We start from the raw sequence: 22,094 nt of genomic DNA on the forward strand, positions 1-22,094 counted from the left end.
TGTCTTAATAAAACTATAGATTTATTTCTGTAAAAAGTACTGAATATATCCCTAAGAAAAGCTGAGAAAGGAACTGCTACTTTTTATTTTATAATTATCATTATCATAATTGTTTTGTCACAAATACTGAAAATTAAATGACTTCAAAATAATTTCAACTGCATGTATATGAACATGAACTACTATTAAATGACCAAACTTAATTTCAAGGTAGTAGTATTTTAAAATACTTTCATATTACATATGAAATAATATTCATATTATATATAAAGGTGCAGATCCACGCACCTCCTACTATCATATATAATTTCAAAAATTCCCCACATAATTTCATTTTAATTGCTAACCTTCCTCTCTAGAGAACTCTCTTAAATTTTCATTAGCTTTGCTGTTACTTTTAATTGCATTTACTGTGCAAGTCAGAAACCCAGATATTATCCTGAAAACCACTTCTCTCTTGATGACAGCCATACATCATTAAATACCAAAAAATTAACCTCCTAAATAATCCTCAAATCTTCTTCTACTCCTCTCCATCTCCAGCCTCCCTACCAAGATCAACTCCTATTTATCTCTCATAAGAATTCCTGTCATATCATCTCTCTACTGGTCTACCAACATCCTCTCTCATGGCAGCACCCACCGATCACAGCAGTTCTCCACAATGCAGCAAAAATGATCTTTTTAAAACAAAAAAAGATCCTGTCAGCACCACCTGTATCATAGCCTTCAATGGCTTCACACTGTGTTCAGGAGGAAAGCAGGGAACACGGGTCTCGGCAGAACGTAGCCCCTTTCTTTCTTCTCTCCAGCCTCCTCTTGCGCTGTCCTCCCTCTGCTCTCTCCCCTTCAGTTTCTCCCACTCACCAAGTTACTTCTGACATATCATTCTGTCAGAAAGGCTAATCTCTTCACCGCGTTAATGCCCACACTAACTCTTTCACACTGAAATTCAAACTTCACTTCAAGAAAGCTTTCACTAATTTTTCAAACCAAGTCAATTTTCCTGTTGTATAATCTCATAATATTATAATTTTTCTTTTGTGAGACTACTGTAATTTCTATTTTCTATTTACTTGTGTGATTACTTCTTCCTCCATCTTACAAGTTCTATGACAGTACCCATCAAACATTTTTTATAATCCAAAGTATGTTTACCACTTATATCAAAATTTGTTAAGTATGAAAAAATAGAACCATGCTGCAATGTATTAAAGCAATACAGAGTATACAGAAAGAATGCAAAATCTTCCCTCCTCCTCTCTAATCACCAGAAGTAACAACCATTACTATTCTATTCTGTATTTTTCAAGACTTTTCTCAAGAATTATAGTAAAGTATATATCTAAACATTATACTTTTTATAAAAACTGAATCAGCAAATAGAAATATAGGTTGCTCAGTTAAATTCAAATTTCAGATGAACAATGAATTTTTTATCATACAAGTATGTACTAAATATTATTTGTTGTTTATCTGAAGTTCAAATTAAACTTGATATACCATATCTAACAACTTTAATCATACTGATTATACCTCCAATAAGGAACTATGAAACTAAATAGGAAGAAAAAGGCTCGTTATTCTCAAATATGTAAAGCATTCTACATTCCTTAAAAATAAACTTCCATTTTCCTTTCCATGAGACAAAAATGGTCCATTTTAAGTATGAAAAACTGGAAGCCTGCTGAGAGTTACAAATTTTCTCAAAGTAACACTCAAAGATGGGTATTCAGCAGAAACTTTTCGTGGTATGAAAAGAATCCTGTAATTCAACTTTGTATGTATTTCAAATATATAAACTATATATCACATTTTATCATTAAATTTACAGGATAAAAATAATTTATACTTAAAAATAAAACATTCAAATCATTCTATGAATAAGTGAAAAACAAAGACTTTTAAAAAAGCTTCCTCACAAGTAATGAATCATGATGACTGAACTTTATTATTCTATGAAGATAAAATGATATGACCATTCTTACATCATTTAAACCAAATTTCAAAATGTTAATACCAAGCCTCGTTCTCTGATCAAAATCACCTTGACATTTAGAATAGAGTTGTTTTAAATGGTTCCACAGGAGAAACAGCACCATCTAATTATGTCCATGGTGTTTAGCATTGCAGAGGTAAAACAAATAACTTCTGCATGTCATCTGAAAATATTTATCTCCATAATCACTTTATTTAGCAATCATGATTTCATCTATGATCAGAAATGTGATAAACATGGGCTATAAATAGAGTTTATTTTGTTAGATACTTTAAAACATAAGACTATTTATTTGTTAATTATACTTCAAAAAAACCTGAAGGGGAAAAAAAACACCACTATAAGACCATAAAATTAATCTTAGCACCACATGGAGAAATCTTATGACATGTACTTCAGAGGTATTATTGGTTCAAGTTTGACCACAGTCAGTCAGCAGATTATAAAAATAAAATGATAATTCTCAGGTACAGACAATAATACCAGTTCAGTCAATCCAAATGAACAGGGGCAAGTTATATAATGACCTGAACAACATTTCCTAACATAAATTGAGGGTTATTTTTTTTAACAGTATAAACAGTTAGACCTAAAGTTAGACCTAAAACTTAAAGGATTATTGAAAAGTCTTGCATGAGTAAATAAGGAAACATGCACAAGATAATTCATGAGAGCATGATTTGTAATTTAGGGCAACAGAAAACTACTAAAAAATGAAAAAACAAGGGGTACACATTCATATAATGGATTAATATAATCAGAGAAAAAAATGAATGAACTATAGTTATACATAAGTTGAGTAAGAAAATGAAGCTGGAAAAAGAATATAAATGAAATGATATGTGTGGCAGCTAACATTTGCTCAGTAACATGCCACCCGAAAACTGAAGAGTGTTAAAACAATTAACATTTATTTGGCCTCTTATTCTGCAGGTCACCCACTAAGGGTAGCCCCAACTGGGAAGTCCTCCTGGAAGCCTTGATGGATCTCAGTTGAGGCTGATTCTGAGACCTGTGATCAGTTGCCAGGTTAGAAAGAGGCTGACTGCCTGCAGAGTACAGCACCTTACCTTTCCTCAACATGGTCTGTCATATTCTTCTTCAAACTTGTTCACATGGTTGTCTCAGGGTTCCAAATGTAGCAGAAAAGCAAGCTTCAAAATGCAAGTGTTTTTCAAATCTCTTTGTCATGTTTGCTAACGTCTTTGCGGCCAAAGCAAGTCATATGCATCAGTCAAATTAAAGAGATGTCCCTTCCACTTTATGGAAGGATCTACAATGTGACAACTTGCAAGAATAACAGGGATGAGAGAAATTTGTATCAAGCTTTATAATTTACCACAATATCACTTATACAATATTACACAAAAGAATACTCTGTGTACTGCTAAATGACACATGCATACACATGCTGCTGCTGCTGCTAAGTCACTTCAGTCGTGTCCAACTCTGTGCGACCCCAGAGACGGCAGCCCACCAGGCTCCCCCATCCCTGGGATTCTCCAGGTAAGAACACTGGAGTGGGTTGCCATTTTCTTCTCCAATGCATGAAAGTGAAAACTGAAAGTGAAGTCGCTCAGTCGTGTCCAACCCTTCGCGACCCCATGGACTGCAGACACCAGGCTCCTCGGTCCGTGGGATTTTCCAGGCAAGAGTACTGGAGTGGGGTGCCATCGCCTTCTCCAATGAATATATGTACAGTAACACTAAATGCCAGGTTCAAGACAGTGACTACGCTTGGCTGGAGAAGGGAAATGAGAAAGGGAAAAATAAAGAGAGAGCTTTAACTAAATTTATAGTTTTTCCCTGCATTAGCTAAAAGAAGGGTTTATGAATATTCTTAAAAAAAATAAACTATTACACCTTTTAGCATGCTTAAATAAAAGGAAATTCCCATAAATTAAGGGACTTATAAAAATCCATCAACACATATTACTAAATACAGACTGCAAAATAAAATCCGGCATAATTTTTTAAAAGCTCAGTGAATTAGAGGATCAATTTTCCATAAACTGCATAATCAAAAAAAACCACAAAGACATTAAAACAGACAGATAAAATCTGTTTAGAAATAAAAGCTGTTAAAAGATATAGATGCTCAAAACAGGTTAAAAAATACCTCCTTAGACAATTCAGTATCAAATATGGGCCAATAATTCAAAATCACAAAAATGACAAAATAAACTATCATGATCCATGATCAAAAGGAAACAACAAAAACAGACCTGAGAAAACTTTAAATAAAGAATTATTAAGTGCAGATGACAGTATGATAATGTTTGAATTAAAGAACAAAATGATGGCATGGAAAATTTAAGAATCAATTATAATCAAAAAGCCTAGAGAGCTGAAAGAAGTTCAAAATAAATTTTTACAACACTGCCTTCACTGAAATTAAAACACAGAGGATAAGTTACAACAGCAGATCATACAAATTAGAAAGAATTCATACCCTGAAAAGTTATCAAGAGAAATCACTCAGAATATGACACAAATTACAAAACATTAAAAATATATGAGGGATATAGAGACAAGAATGACAGAATAAGAGTATCCAGTGTATGTTTTTATCAAAATTGCAGAAAGAGAAAAGCTGGGAAAAGCAATATTTAAGGAAATAACAACAGAGAATTTACTGGCATTGCTGAAAGACAAAATTTCAGATTCAGAAAGCAAAATGATTCCCAAGTAAGATAAAATGAAAACCACAGCTAAATGAACTGGGGTTAGATTACATAAAATAATGGCAACAACAAGATAGGAAATGAAGAAGAAAGAATAGACACATTGCCTAAAAAGGAATAACAATCAGATTAACAACAAGCTTCTCAAATGAAGAAAGAAAGTAATTATCAAGGCAAAATTCTATAACCATATAAACTATCATTCAAGTCTGAAATAATGATAAGTTAAACAGGGCAAAATTTTCTGGGTGACTTCTTAGAAAAAATAAACTTACGAAAACTAATTCAACAGAAGTAGGAAATATGAATACTGAACCTTCTATAGGTTTCCCTGGTAGCTCGATAAAGCATCTGCCTGCAATGCAGGAAACCTGGGTTCAATCTCTGAGTCGGGAAGATCTCCTGGAGAAAGAAATGGCAACCCGCCCCACAATTCTTGCCTAGAGAATTCCATGGACAGAGCAGTCTGGCAGACTACAGTCCATGGGGCCGCAAAGAGTCGGACACGACTAAGTGACTAATACATACACACACACAAACCTTCCACAGGAATTGAAACAGTAGTTTAAAATTATTTTTAAAAGAACAAAGAAGAGGAGGAGAAAGAAGAGGAAGGAAAGGAGAAAGGGTATGGAAAAGGGGTTATAACAGCAGAAAGACAAAAACACAAAGAAAAAAAAAAACACCAAGGAAAAAGGGAGGGGAGGTAAGATGGATGGGAAGAAAAGTGGCAGGCAGGACTGAAGTGTTCTAAGGAAAATTCCACAAAACTTTTTAAGGCCATTCCAATCTTTTACAAAATCTTTCTAAAAACCAAATTTTAAAGTTTTAATTATTCAAGTGTGTACAATAAATTTCTAGGTACTGCCTTAGCTATCTCTTGCAACATTTGACATACATTATTTATCATTTAGTAAAAATAAAAATAAATCATGATGAAGATGAGTTTGTTGCAGGACTGCAAATATAGTTTAATAGTGGAAATTTCACTACCTGATTAAGATATCAGCAAGATCACATCATATTTAATATAGTTATATATCACACTCGGGGATTCCCAGGTGGTGCTAGTGGTAAAGAATCCTCCACCTGCTAATGCAGGAGACACGAGAGATGTGGGTTTGATCCCTGGGTCAGGAAGATCCCCTGGAGTAGCAAGTGGCAATTCACTCCAGTATTCTTGCCTGGAAAATTCCATGGACAGCGGAGCCTCAAGGGCTACAGTCCATGGGGCTCCAAAGAATTGGACATGACTGAGCACCTATCACACTAAATGGGAAAGTATTAGGGCTCTTTTAAAAATCATGAAAAGATGCCAACTACCACTTCCAATGCTGGAAGCCTAGACAGTGAATTAAAATACAAATAAGAAATAAAAGATACTAAAATTATACACATAGGGTACGATAAAAGAGACAACTGACCATAAACTCACTCACATAAACGTAAGACAAAAAACAGACAAGTTCGATAAAATTTCCGTTCAAGACCAAATACACATTTTTCTGGAACATGAAAACCTAAATTTTAAAAAATGTATATGTATGATATGATCTCATCTTCGTCAGTCCAGAAAATAATGCCTATTATTGACCCAGGTGCAGAAAGCCCTAAGGTGTGCAGCATTATCATGTGGCATCAGCCAATCAGCCAAGGGGAACATATGCCAGTCTGCGACCATTGAGTACATCCACTCTGACCTGCTAGAGAAAAACACTGTTTACAACTGACTGAACCAATCCTTGATCCTCTCAAGAAGACTGTATATAGAAACCTGAACGACCCTAGCCAACCATGAGACTTGAGCTGGGTAAGCTATATGTATGGCTACAGCCCAACTGCAAGTCAGGCAGAAATGCCATGGCCCATGTGATTCATCAGCAGTGGGGTGCCCGAAATCATTATATCATCTGCCATTCACTGTGACCACCTCATCAAGGCCAGCTAAGGGGAGACAAAGATCCATACCAGGCTAAGGACATAAATCAGGAAGAATACACATTCCTGGCAACCATGGCTTGGGCCTCTAGAGGCCTGGATCCAGAATCACTCACTGTATCATTTGGGAAAATCGCATACCCTGGGATTCTTCTGACTGGCACTTACTCCCACGTACCCAACAGTGGTGACCTATGGGACGTCTGCAATGGAAATGGGGGTGCTGGAGCTCTGGATGGCACATTTGGAAGGCCACTGAAGTTCCCCAGGTGACTGGTGTGAAACTGATAGGCATGCTCTCCAGTTACTCCAATGTAACTACTAGTGTCATTTATGCTTATGAGAACATCACAGTCTATTAAAACAAAGAAGCGCCTCACAAAGGAGTCTTAGCTGCCCTAAAGTGATAAACTGTAATATTCAAATAATGTTGCTACAACGCTGATTACAAATAGGCTCAGCTAAAATCCTATTGTGGCAATCATTTCACAACATATGCTCAATCATGCTGTACTCAGATTTATACAGTGATATAAATTATTTCTCCAAAAAAAAGGGGAAAATATGAACAATGTTGATCCCCAAAACAAGGCTTTTTAAATACTTTATAGGACCAATCCATGATAAAACAAATAGTAGCTAAGCAAACTGTCAGTACTTTACACTTAAGTTAATTTTTCTTCTGTAAGCCTTAGAGTGCTGAAGAATTGATGCTTTTGAACTGTGGTGTTGGAGAAGACTCTTGAGAGTCCCCTGGGCTGCAAGGAGATCCAACCAGTCCATCCTGGGGGAGATCAGTCCCGGGTGTTCTTTGGAAGGACTGATGCTAAAGCTGAAACTCCAATACTTTAGCCACCTCATGCGAAGAGTTGACTCTCTGTAAAAGACTCTGATGCTGGGAGGGATTGGGGGCAGGAGGAGAAGGGGACAACATAGGATGAGATGGCTGGATGGCATCACCGACTCAACAGACATGAGTTTGAGTGAACTCTGGGAATTGGTGATGGACAGGGAGGCCTGGTATGCTGTGATTCATGGGGTCGCAAAGAGTCAGACACAACTGAGCCACTGAACTGAACTGAACTGAAGCTTTATCATCTCCTGTCTCAAACAGATAAATGAGTTTAATCATACTATCTATCCTTACTCTGAAAAGGTTACAAAAAATTAGAAGTTCAATAGATGTACAGTAACATTATCTATGATTAAAGATACTGAATGAAAGCATTTTTAATGCTTTAGAAATAAAACTGAAGGAACAATTCTCACCAGGAATAATATAAATTTTCTTTAAGACACTGAACTTCATCTAATGACATAACCGAAAAGAGGACTGAAATAGTCCTAAATTGCTTCTTAAGGCAAGGGAAGAAAAAAGAAATTTCTGACTATTGGCTTTTAGTCAGTTACCATGGGAACTCGGAGATTCCTTTTTTTTTTTTTCTTTAAGTTTTCTCTTAAAAGCCACTAAAAGAAAAAATATTGATGGTTTCTGTTCTGTTTAGAGACAATGACTAGGATAATTAATATTACGGTAGCAGCTTGTATCACTAGGATTTCCTTCTAACTCCTTCTCTTTTAACACAGCACTCCATTTTCCCACAACTTAGATGTTAGGAGACAATCAAAAATCAAAATACAGGTGATAATAGTTGAATATTTAAAACGAAGGAATAAAGCAGGGAATATTCAGGAAGTACAATTAATTCAGACTGAGGATAGGATTAAGGGAAGAAAGAGGAGATGACAACAGGAGAAATAATGCAGGAGCTTGTGCCAAGCGGGAAGAAATAAGGATCTTGAGTGCTGCTAAGAAAGATCAATCCTGGGACTTCCCCGGTGGTCCAGGGGCTAACACTCCATGCTCCTGATGTAGCAGGGACGTGTTTGATCCCTGGTCAGGGAACTAGATCCCACATGCTGCAACTAAGAGTTTGCATGCTGCAACTAAAGATCCCAGTGCACCTATTAAATAAATAAAAAATCAATACTCTTCTGATTCCGTCTACTCAGTACTTGACACTTTGGGAAAGGCACTTGATCCTTCTGAGTGTCAGTAAAATACCTACTTCCCTGCATTGTTTTGGGCTTCACAGCTGGCACAGTGGTAAAGAACCCAATGCCAGTGCAGGACACTCAAAGAGACGTGGGTTTGATCCCTGGGTCAGGAAGATACCCTAGAATAGGAAATGGCAACCCACTCCAGTATTCTTGCCTGGAAATTCCCATGGCAGAGGAAACTGGTGGGCTATAGTCCATGGGGCCGCCAAGAGTTGGACACGACTGAGCACAGTGTTGTTTTGAGGCTTAAGTCAGATAATGGAAAGGACGTATAGGACAGTTTGCTCAACAAATAATTACTGAGTACCTTTATGGGATACAACAGTGAAGCAAACAGATAATTTTGGTGTTCATGGAGTTCACATTCAGGAGGACCAAATAAATACTGATTTTCAATCAGAGAAGGCAAAGAAATCCACATATACACTTGTATATATAATAAATTCCCAAGATTTAATTCTCCTTTCTCTTGCAAAGTCTCATCCTTCAAATAAGATAACTAATTAAACACACACAAATTCCATCACTGGGCGCTGACTAGTACTTGATATTCTCTATGTATGACCATAAAAATATAACAATGCAGACAGTACTATCATTGTTTGGCATTTTATGTGTGATCTAAAGGTTTTAATATGGGATACTTTTACTTTTAAAAAACAATTCCAGCACAGTTACATTCTGAAACAGTAGCCCTAATATAACTATTCCAAATAATCTGTCCATATTTTAAACCCCTTTCTAAAATCCTAGGGAAATACTTTAAAATAGGCATCTCTAGTAAGTTAACATAAATTACAAAATAAAACACACATGCTGAAGCAGTGGTTCTTAAATATTTTGGGTTATCACAGTTTGGAAGGTATGACTGGTACCTAGTTGGTAGAGACCAGGGATGCTGCAAAACATACTAAATTGCATGAGACACTCCCCAGCAATAAAAATTACCTGGTCCAAAATGTCCACAGAACCACTGCCAAAAATTATTTTGCTCTAAAAGAACACTGAAGGTTAGTAAATTATTTACTGACAGAATCTCTGTGCTGCAGTATGTTATCAGATTAGTCACAATGATAAGAGAGACATTATTTAGTGAAATCCCATAGGAAATATTGTCAACACAGAACAGGAAGCTAAAGATCACTGAGAAAACTTAATGGTCAAATTTAATATAATCCACTACAGCTGATGGCTCAAAAAGAAATACATGGCTTCAAAACTTAAACTGGCAGTAACACCGCAAAAAGATCAATTTTATTTATAATCTGGAACTAACAGGGTTTTTCCCCTTAATGCAGATGGATTTCCTTGAACCACTAACAACATGCATTGGATATCAAAGCAAAAAATGTAGACATAAAATTTATATCAGCATTCCCTAAGGTGATTTTGTCAAGCAAGCAAGAAATATAGATCACACTGTTCCTTAAAAATATATCCTTTCAAAATTAGTCATTCATTTTACTAGTAGTATAGAATCTAATTACAGTAGCTGCTTAAGTAGTATTTATTAAAATGAATGATATTTAAAACAATATGCCCCAAACTAAATTACAGGGTTTAGAACGCTCAAAAATGTCAAAAGATTGAAATTTTCACTCAATATGTTTCACATAAAACTGGTAAGATAATACTGCCCAAGGAGAAAAGCCCTATAATCCAAGAACAGCCTAACTGAATGAAAATTTAGAAGTCATCCCAAGCTAAACTTCTCAAAGGAGGATTTTTCCTCCTAATTATATACCTAATTAAAGGTGAGCATTCTTTGGCATTGCCTTTCTTTGGGATTAGAATGAAAACTGACCTTTTCCAGTCCTGTGGCCACTGCTGAGTTTTCCAAATTTGCTGGCATATTGAGGGCAGCACTTTCACAGCGTCATCTTTCAGGATTTGAAATAGCTCAACTGGAATTCCATCACCTCCACTAGCTTTGTTCATAGTGATGCTTTCTAAGGCCCACTTGACTTCACATTCCAGGATGTCTGGCTCTAGGTCAGTGATCACACCATCGTGATTATCTGGGTCGTGAAGATCTTTTTTGTACAGTTCTTCAGTGTATCCTTGCCACCTCTTCTTAATATCTTCTGCTTCTGTTAGGTCCATACCATTTCTGTCCTTTATCGAGCCCATCTTTGCATGAAATGCTCCCTTGGTATCTCGAATTTTCTTGAAGAAATCTCTAGTCTTTCCCATTCTGTTTCCCTCTATTTCTTTGCATTGATCGCTGAGAAAGGCTTTCTAATCTCTTCTTGCTATTGTAAAGAGACATTACTTTGCCAACAAAGGTCCGTCTAGTCAAGGCTATGGTTTTTCCTATAGTCATGTATGGATGTGAGAGTTGGACTGTGAAGAAAGAGGAGCGCCGAAGAATTGATGCTTTTGAACTGTGGCATTGGAGAAGACTCTTCAGAGTCCCTTGGACTGCAAGGAGATCCAACCAGTCCATTCTAAAGGAGATCAGCCCTGGGATTTCTTTGGAAGGAATGATGCTAAAGCTGAAACTCAAGTACTTTGGCCACCTCATGCAAAGAGTTGACTCATTGGAAAAGACTCTGATGCTGGGAGGGATTGGGGGCAGGAGAAGGGGACCACAGAGGATGAGATGGCTGGATGGCTGAATGGCATCACTGACTCGACGGACGTGAGTTTGAATGAACTCTGGGAGTTGGTGATGGACAGGGAGGCCTGGCGTGCTGCAATTCATGGGGTTGCAAAGAGTCGGACATGACTGAGCTACTGAACTGAACTAAAGGTGAGCCATTCTTAAAATTCTCTTCTCTAGATAGCTCAAAGATGATGTTGGCTACATTTTTTTAGCAAGATCTGAAAACTGGAAGTGAAGCGGCAGCCATGTATTCTTCACACTCAGAAGGTGATACTGTTATTCATGCATGTTGTTGCTTATCTGCTGGCTCATCGATTTGGCACAGGCAGCAGCTGCCCCTTAACCCCAGCTTTTACCAAACCTCCTCTTTCAACTTCTCTGACTCCTGGGCCAGGAGCATTATTCATTGTGAGCTACGAGAAGAAGGATATAATATTCTCTCACAAGATAACTATATTCATGAAACTAGGAAAGAGTGCGAGGGCAGCTTCCAGTTATCCTCACAGGTTCCCTTTTGTCCTTGCTTCCCTTTACTTCATGTCAACATTCCCTTATTGATTTTCTGCCTTGATGACTTCGGGTAACAGCACCAAACATAGAACGACCAACTCCCACAAACTGTTTAAACAGCTCCCAAAACTGAGTATGGAGAAGTCTTTATAATAAATCCTTCAAATGTGTATCTCCTAGTGGTCTGCTTCTCTGATTAAACCTTGACTAACAGAGGATTTCTGCAAGGTGCCCTTTATGTTGTTCAAGCATATTCAATCACAGTATAAGTCCAGGAAAATAAGATGTATAAAACTCCTAAGAAACATTAACCATTTGGATAGTAAATTTTAAAATATCTTGAGATACAAGTAGAACTCATAAAATATGTGAGGAAGCAAGAAGCTACTGAAACAGAATTTGCAAAATATTTTAAATATAGGTAGCAAATTAGCAATCTGTTAGGGTAGGGGAGAGAGAAAACACATAAACGTTGCATGCCACAGGATACAGGATGCAAGCAGTGTGGACTGTCCCACTTACATTTTGACCTATGCATGCTGACTGACTTATGTTTTGAGAAGCCTTTTGCTTCTCATTTGTGTTCTAATTAATCTTGACAGTGTTCTGATGCAATATTTTACCTTTATTTGACTTGTAACCTGCTTTACAGACTTTATTGAATATTTAGAACAAAGTAAATAGGTGTGCAAGGACTTTGTTAACCTGATGTTTTAAGAAAAGACAACTACACACTGTAAGACCTCACTTAAAAAAGTCTAACCACCAAGTTTGTTTTTTTAAGATGCTCAATATGGTTCTTCTATATTGAGAAAATCTGAAAAAAACTTGGTATTTTGATTTTTTTATTTCTTCCAAGGATCTATTACTATTAGAGAAGACATAATTTATGAGCTGATATTTAGAACATATTTATATCAACTCCCTCTTGATTTACGTGAAGTTTAACATTTATTAGGATGGACAGAATCAAAGTAGAGAAGTTGAATACTGATATTGTGCCGTAGCAGGGGACATACACAAAAAGTCAATACCACTTAAGAGCTTTTAATACAATCTGGAAATGAGTAATTTCATTCAAGATATTTAAGGGAGTGAAACAAATGATTTATATAGGTATTACACCCTGAAGAGGATGCTGTTGGCTCCTCTCCAGCGGCCACGCTTCTCTTCCTTCTGAAAAGAATCCCAAACTTTATGCAAGAACCCGGAAATGAATGCTACCTCCACTTTAGGTCTAAGCTTGTCACGGCCATTCCATCCCGCTTTACAGGTTTTGAAGAACCTGAACTAAAGCTGATCAACACATGGTATTCCATGGCAATTACTGGTTTAAATGTGGGCATGTGGCTGAAGTCAACCCAATCACATTGAATGAAAGAAGAGGGTTTTATTCCACAGGGGGGTAAAAAAGTATCTGACTGTCTATCTAGCACAAGTATAACATTAATTTAAATTAACAGAAGTTTCTTATATTCAAGGTAATGGTTCTTGGAATTTAAAAAGAATTAAAATTTTGTAAAAAATAAAAAAAGGATTGAATCTACTAAACAGAAACCTGTCTTCAAAGTATGAGACATTTCAAATTTGAGAAAATAATACTTTTCAAAACTATGGATATAGTTAATACATTAAGGCTGAATAATCCACTAGTGCAATTTCCATCTTGAAAGAAAAATCCCAGTATTTTCATTTAGTCACTGATTCAAACTGAACTGGGCTGACTCAATTTCACACTGCTACTGTTTTTACCCATTTATGTTGGTTATAATGCTGTATTTCTTATCAAACACCACCAATTATGATATACTATTATTTCATACATCCATAGAGCTGAAGCACCCCAGGAGTACATCTTTGTATAAGACTTAAGATAAAATAAACCCTCTTAGTTTATAGAAAAAGCAATAAAGCTCATGAAATAGCCTTTACTCTGAGTGAAGGGTAGGGGACACAATCTCTGGAAAAAATTTAAACCACAAAACAATACTCACACTGTGAAGACAGTCTGAGTTTATACTAACAATGAAATTCAAACATCACCTAAGAAATAACTAATATAAAGTGGTCTCAGGTTGATCATGTCTGAGATGACTGGAAGATGCAAAAACAAACTCCCTTTATAGGAACTAGACTTCAACTGAGAACAAGGGTAAAAATAAAAGACCACTTATTTTAAGAAATGCTAAAATCTGGGGGAGCGGGGGGAGGGGAACTCAAAAGTAACTCAAAATTGATGAATTATGATATGAATTCTGTATGATAAATGATACATCTGTAACAGACAAATACATGAAATTTAATTACAAATATGGGGGCCTATGCAAATACTTTCAGTTACTGCAACATGTAGCTTTAAATCTGGCTGCTGATGAAGTCATTCTCACCATCTATTTTCAGCAAAATAACCATTTCAAAATAGATGAATTTCTAACATGCATTCACTCGAGTCTCCTTTTTAACCATCTTGAACTAACATATGGCTAAAAGCAGCTGAGTTTTATCCTACATGTTCTTCTCTTTGTAACTATAAGATTCTGGCCAACGAAGAGTGAAATGTTAGGCATCTATTTGTATATAATTTAACTGTATTATATTTTCTAGATATTCTCTAATCAGAATTTATTTCTTATTAGAAAATTTTAATTCCAAGTTCATTTTCAACTCTTACAAGTAATACCTTGGTTTGTCAAACTGAAAATTTCCACTTTAAGCAAAATCATTTTCCCAGACGAATCTGCTTTCAACCAACTGGGTAGGAAGAAATTCTGCCTTATTCCTAATTATTTAAGCTTTTCATAAACTACTTACTTACTCAACAACTGGAAACATTCACATATCAGAGAAGACACAGTCTTTGCTCTCATGAAGTTTAGAAGCAAACTGAAAACAGGTTATACGTCTCAAAGCTTATATGTGAATAACACAAGTTTATTCACTCAGTATATATACTGAGTACTTGTTGTATATATATCATGGAACATTTAAGTGTTTTTAACCAGGATTTCTCATCTGAACCATAAAAGACATAAAATTATTTGAGACATTATCTTCTCAGTACTTCCAGGTATGATACACAGATGCACAGAAGGGAATCCAGTAGAGAATAGATGAAAAGGAAAGATGATGACTAAGATATATTTTTTCTTTCAATAAAATTAGTGGAAAAGATAAGTAACCCAATCATTAAAGTACACTATAGGAACATGGGAGAACAGTCCCCAAAACCATTTCCTATGGGCAACATGTAATTTAATGAGGGGGAAATATCCTAAGGAAAAAAGATTATTTTCTTTGAAATAGAAAAGACCTTTAAACAAATGTGTAATTTAACTATTTGGAAGGTAGACACAAAAGGATAATATAAAAGTACCATAAGAACGACAGGCACTTGTATAAAGATCACCCCAGAAAAACAGGCTGATAACTTGAAAGTTGAGACACCATGTCCTACCAAAAGTGGTCTTTTTTCTACGAGGAACTAACATCTTGACTAAGGTCCTTGTCAATCATTTAAAATAATGCTCTTAAGAGAACATGATCATAACTTTCCCGAGATATCAGATTTATGTTGATTGAGATTTTAACCTAAACCATACATAAACAGGTTAGAATTACTCTGCTATAACTATTCTTAGCAATAAATTTTACAAAACTGCCTTTGAAAAGTAGACTGAAATGTCAATACCTTTTAGCCCACAGAGTTATATTTTGAAGAAAAACTGAGGCATAAAATTAAACTGGCTTGTTTCACTATGTTAGATAGTACGTGAGCAGTTGAAAAGGTTGAAACAATGCATTTCACCGGATAGCCATCAAGGAATCACTGTGTGGTTTTCAAGTGATAAAATCAGTTGACAATTTATGTAGAATGAATGAAAGAAGCAAAATTAGAAAGAAAACAAACTATCCAAACTGTTCTGTGATTAATGCTGCCAATCTAGTTTAAATTATGGAAAATAAGAATAAAAAGCAAGGTAAAGTTGAAAGAATCTTAAAGACAAAGAACCCTTAAGACCTGTTGACTAACCCAATAAACAGCAAAGAAGAGCACAGATTAAAATGTTATTAGGCTTTTGACAGTAACAATACCGGTTTACATATTCAGAACCTAAATGAAAATACGGATGGTTACTAAAACCTCAGGTTTTACCTAAAAGATATCTTAATAGTTTATCCAGTGGGAGGAAAAGGCATTTCAATTAAAAGTATTAAAACATAAAAAACAATTATTTTAAAAATCCTTCTAATCTCTGCAACTAAAAATAACCCTATGAAGCTGATTAAAGTAACAAATCTGAAAAGTTCCCCTCAACCAATAAACAATCATTTCTCTCCTTTAGAATACATGATTCAAGGTATCTGCATACAACAAGTGCTCTATTACTTGAAGTGCAATCACAAAAATTTTGAAAATACATTTTAAGATTAATATCCTGTTTGCTGAACCCAGGGTAAGCAAGGCGAGCTGGGGAAGCTGGAAGAAACTCAAGGGGCTGTAGGAACTGCAAACACACTTATTCTCACCTGACTGGCAGCAAAAGTAGCAGCAGACACACTATATTCTTTCCTCTGGTGGTTGACCCAGCAATCACAGCCGTTAACGCAGCCTCACCACCATAATGCAGCCATACACAAAACAACACAGCATTCCTTCAGGACTTTTCCAGGTGGAGCTTGTATATGCTTACACAACAAAAGTAGCCTGTGGCCAAGCGAGTACTTTGTGACGTGCATGCGCAGTGCTGTAAGTACATGTGAAAGTCACTCAGTCCTGTCCAACTCTTTGTGACCCCACCACGGACTGTCACTCCATGGAATTCTCCAGGCGAGAATATCGGAGTGGTTAGTCTTTTCCTTCTCCAGGGGATCTTCCAACCCCAGGGAATTATTATAAGTACATAATCATTCAAAAAACATGGGGCAAGAGAGCCTAACCACACCATCTGGCTAATTTGCTCTTTCCCTACAGCAGCTAAACATGAGTCTTTAAAAATTTCTTAGCAGCGGAATTCTTTACTCAAACAAAATCTTAAATAGTAGTCCAACAAACTAATCAGAAAAAAATCAGTTACTTTTATAGATACAGGTCTAGAGCCTTACCCAATGTCAACTCTAAGAAATCTTGGACTCTGTAGAGTGCAAGTTTAAAATAAAATTAAATGGAAAAGAAAACACTATATATCACTTTGTCCAGTGGAATAAAATCTACACAAAACTAAAATCAAAATAGTTATCTTATTGACAGATTGAGATATACAAGTGAAATAAGCAGCCCTTGAAAGCTGAATGGACTAAAAAGGCTAATATTTGGTTAGAGGAAATAAAAGTACTCAGTAATTATTTACTTCAATACTTTGAGAAAATGAAAATTATCATGAGAGATTGCACTTGCTTAACTTTAATTACTTTCCCATGTTCATTCCACTGCTTGGCTTCTAAATCTAAATTTCAGAAAGAGTTTGATCAACTGCTGAGTTAAAAAGCTCTCCTACTGCTTTTATCTTTGAGTAAAGCTACCGTCTCCAAAGACCTCCCCCAAGAATCATGGGCTATGAACTATAGGAGGGCTCACGCCTAGTTGCTGGTGTCTCAGCCTGCATTCATTACTTCACCCCATTAACATTCCATGCTGGGAGTCCTTTGCTAGTTTTATGAGGCGAAACCACAAAATGTCAGGTTAACAAAATCCTCACACAGTAATTTCACCTTAAAATACTGCCTGTCAAGCACTTGCTTCCAAGATATTCAATAAATCACTAACTCTATAAAGCAGGTTGCTAGTCAAATAAAGGTAAAATTTGCATCAGAGTACAATAAAGACTAATCAAAACACAAGCTGATTATTTAGAACTAAAACCTTTGGGGAAAAGAGAGTCGAGCAGTGTGATTCAAGTGTACTTGAATCATATTGGTAACCTCAGTTTTTAATTGTGTTTATAGTTACACAGATATACTTGCCTCTCTATTATAACCAATTTCCAATCATTCAGATACCTGATTTCAGAAACTCTGATAGGCAGTAGAGAGTTTTGGAGACATGAACATGTTGGGTCCATTCCTGGTTCGCCACTTGTTAACTATGTGTCTTATCTCCTTAAATCTTGTTTTTTCCATGTACACATGAAGAAAATAATTTTCTTCATTGATTTATTCTGATTTAAAAAGATGTCAGGTAAAAGCACTAAGCATAGCCTATAATAGCCATAATAACATGTTTAATAATGGTAATAACAGTAAATGTTCATATTTGTTAGTTTTCTGCCCTCTATCCGCTGCAGAGATGAAAATTGCCAACTTAAGTGAGAGTTACTGTTCAATTTCTCTACAAGCTCTGAGGATACCATAACGAAGAGATCTTATCTCTGCATGTGCAGTCATGGAGTCAAGAAAGTCACAAAGGGAAAAAGAAAGTGAAAGGAAGACTTTTAGGCATACATGTAAGTGAAAATACACCCATAAACACATATGTCTACACTCCTTTCTCCTTCATTCAACAGGAATGAGACAATATAAACTGGCTAACCCCTGTGCACCCACCCTCTAAGATGATGATCCCTGTCATTGCTAGTATGTGGCTGTCATGACAACTATAATATTAAACCCTGTTGGATAGCAAACTTCAAAGCAAGTATCTTTAAGCAGAACAGCCTAGGCTTAAATAAATCTTTACACTCTCTGGATGACCAAGATACAGACTCTTTACAGTGGACTTTGGTTTGAGACCGCCAAAATGGACACAAATTAATCCCAGTGAAATTTGAAACCTACATTCTATTCTGGGTTGAAATTAATTGCCTGACAGCTCCCTCATTAAATATTTATTAGACAACTATTAACTACCAGGCGTTACAGCTTTCTCAGAACTATCATCAGGATCTAGAAAGGATGACCACTTTTTCAAGTCTGAAACTGTTTCTACCAAGAAAATGAGTAGAAAAGGCGAAGTATGATTATACTCAAACCATATAATGAGTACCTGTATAGTCTAGGGAACTGACATGAAAGCAGGTAAAATTCACACTGTCCAACACTAATCTCCCAAAGGAAAGTAATTCACACTCTGATTCTGTTCTATACATAACAGATAAAAATTATTCTAATGCTAATGACCTTTGTAAATATAAAGTGAAGAGGATAACATACATCAGTGAACTATCAATGAATTATGGCAAAAATATTTAAGAACCATCACTGCATGATTTTCACATGTTCTCCTTACTATCCTAGTAATAAATATTATTTCTTTTCTTTGAACCCATTTCAATTTCTTCAACTCCCTTTGTAAATGCACATAACAAAACAGAATAGGAACCAACATAGGACTGTTGCAATAGCTAACTCCTTGCATATACTTTCCACTTCCAATAATAAAAGACAAATCCTTGCCACTGACATGTGGATTACGTTCTTATTAAATTCTTAATACAAAAGTTAAATGAGCATTCATGTTCTCAATCGCATAAGCAAAATAAATCTAAAAGAAAATTGGTTAATATTAATAATTCAGATTAAACACTATAATCACTGTTCACAGTAGACTCGTATGATCAAAAACCAAAATCAATCCTCAAATTAAAATTTTACTTCTATTTTCCTCTAATGTTCTTTTAAGATTCTGATCAATTCAGCTGCTCAGTCATGTCCAACTCTTTGCGACCACATGAAACGCAGCACACTAGGCCTCCCAGTCCATCACCAACTCCCTAAACCCATGTGCATCGAGTCGGTGATGCCATCCAACCATCTCATCCTCTGTCATCCCCTTCTCCTCCTGCCCTCAATCTTTCCCAGCATCAGGGTCTTTTAAAATGAGTCAGCTCTTCACATCAGGTGGTCAAAGTATTGGAGTTTCAGCTTCAACATCAGTCCTTCCAATGAACATGCAGGACTGATCTTTAGGATGGACTGGTTGGATCTCCTTGCAGTCCAAGGGACTCTCAAGAGTCTTCTCCAACACCACAGTTCAAAAGCATCAATTCTTCAGCACTCAGCTTTCTTCACAGTCCAACTCTCACATCCGTACATGCTGCTGCTGCTAAGTCACTTCAGTCGTGTCCGACTCTGTGCAACCCCATAGACGGCAGCCCACCAGGCCTCACCGTCCCTGGGATTCTCCAGGCAAGAACACTGGAGTGGGTTGCCATTTCCTCCTCCAATGCATGAAAGTGAAAAGTCAAAGTGAAGTCGCTCAGTCGAGTCCGACTCTTAGCAACCCCATGGACTGCAGCCTACCAGGCTCCTCCGTCCATGGGGATTTTCCAGGCAAGAGTATTGGAGTGGGGTGCTATCGCCTTCTCCCTCCATACATGACTACTGAAGAAACCATAGCCTTGACTAGACGGACCTTTGTTGGCAAAGGAATGTCTCTGCTTTTTAAGACGCTGTCTAGGTTGGTCATAACTTTCCTTCCAAGTAAGTGTCTTTTAATTTCATAGCTGCAATCACCATCTGCAGTGATTTTGGAGCCCAGAAAAATAAAGTCAGCCTCTGTTTCCACTCTTTCCCCATCTATTTGCCATGAAGTCATGGGAGCAGATGCCATGATCTTCGTTTTCTGAATGTTGAGCTTTAAGCCAACTTTTTCACTCTCCTCTTTCACTTTCATCAAGAGGCTCTTCAGTTTTTCTTTACTTTCTGCCTGCCATAAGGGTGGTGTTATCTGCATATCTGAGGTTATTGATATTTGTCCCGGCAATCTTGATTTCAGCTTGTACTTCCTCCAGCCCAGCATTTCTCGTGATGTACTCTGCATATAAGTTAAATAAGCAGGGTGACAATATACAGCCTTGATGTACTCCTTTTCCTATTTGGAACCGGTCTGCTGTTATATGTCCAGTTCATATTTTTTAATATGCAAATTTACATTTGTACATCTAATACAACATAAAGAGAGGCAGCATAATCTTGGGTCTCCCAAATCTCAGAAAACATTATTGTTTTTGTTCAGTTGCAGCTGCTAAGTTGTATTTGACTCTTTGTGACCTCGTGAACTGCAGCACACCAGGCTTCCCTGTCCTTCACTATCTCTCAGAGTTGGCTCAAAGGCATGTCCACTGAGTTGGTGAGCTATCCAGAAAATATTAGTGATCTAGTAAAACCCTATATCTAATAATTTAATTTAATTTTACTAATAACTGAATACATTTTAATAGAGCCTTATATATTTTAGTGATGTAGAGATCTCAAGTATCTCACCTAAAAAGATGGCTCTTCTGCTCCACACTCTTAGTAAAAACCAGTCAATAACAAAGAGCTCTAAGAAAAGAACAAAGTCACAAAGTCAAAAGCAAGAAAACCAAAACTCGAGGATCTCATCAAAATGATACAATTAAAGGAGAACACAGTCTTTGGACACAGGCAAATACAGAACACAATAAAACCAGGGCCGAACACCTGAGAAAAGCCTGTTTGGCTTCCAACAACAATTGTGTCACAGAAGACAAAAAAAAGCCTTCCTAGAAATTTACAATTTGATCAGTAATTCTAAGAACATGAAAGTCCCACCTTCTTTCTTGCATATATAAAAGGTATCTATGAAGTCTACAAACCCTATGTTCCAAAGAAATAGAAATGAGATTGAATAAATTATTTATTATGACTAGGTCTTAATCAACTGGATATCTCATATCACATTCCTTGTACAGCAGAACTTAAATAAATGGTCCAGTAAGCTTATTAAGAAAAAAAAAATGTTATTTGGAAGTAAACTGAACTATAAATAATATTCAAATGTAAATTTAAAATTATTCAACACAGCACCAGAAAGGAATAAAAAGCTCATCTGATATAAGTGTGATAACAGAACAAATTAAACAAATTTTAAACTTTTTACAGGAAAAAGAAATGGTCATTACCCAATATCGTTATACACCTTAATTATTTAAGCAGAGTTATAAAATTGTGCATAAAAGAATCTTCAGATTTTAAAATAGCCTATAACCATCTGAACCAATCTGAATTTAATCAGATAAGTTTTCCATAATTTACAGCATGCTCCATGCTTAGAATTTGATAACAGAATCTCGAACTGGCAATAGTTACTCTTTGTGTGGAAGTAACTGAATGTTTAAAGACAAATGGTTAAAACCAACAAATATAAAACATTTGTTTAGTTGTATAGATTTAAGCTCTCACTGGCTCAGAACCAAACTTAAATTCTGAGTAACTAAAGGTCAAGGGTAAGCTTATTTGCAAATCAGCAGTGCTGACTGAAAGGTGACCTGGAGGAATAAAATGAAAACAGAAAAATTTACTTTTTTTTCATGCTGTAAACACCAAAGCACGGTGACTATTT

The 22,094-nt window shown here is 36.2% G+C and overlaps 1 protein-coding gene across 12 annotated transcripts in view; it reads right to left on the bottom strand.

Moving 5' to 3' along the window:
* VPS13B (vacuolar protein sorting 13 homolog B) overlaps nucleotides 1-22,094 on the bottom strand; it is an 806,600-nt gene that overhangs the window by 520,988 nt on the left and 263,518 nt on the right. Inside the window, exon 20 of one of the 12 annotated variants that reach the window (XM_027561455.1) lies at nucleotides 3,617-3,740. The exons of the other annotated variants lie outside the window; for them this stretch is intronic. Within the exon in view, the coding sequence (XP_027417256.1) occupies nucleotides 3,706-3,740 (35 nt within the window). The 3' untranslated portion in view covers nucleotides 3,617-3,705. Of the gene's footprint in view, nucleotides 1-3,616; nucleotides 3,741-22,094 lie in introns of those variants that run through there. 12 annotated transcript variants of the gene reach the window in all.

This window comes from Bos indicus x Bos taurus, chromosome 14 (genome assembly GCF_003369695.1).
Source record: "Bos indicus x Bos taurus breed Angus x Brahman F1 hybrid chromosome 14, Bos_hybrid_MaternalHap_v2.0, whole genome shotgun sequence".
NCBI lineage: Eukaryota > Metazoa > Chordata > Mammalia > Artiodactyla > Bovidae > Bos > Bos indicus x Bos taurus.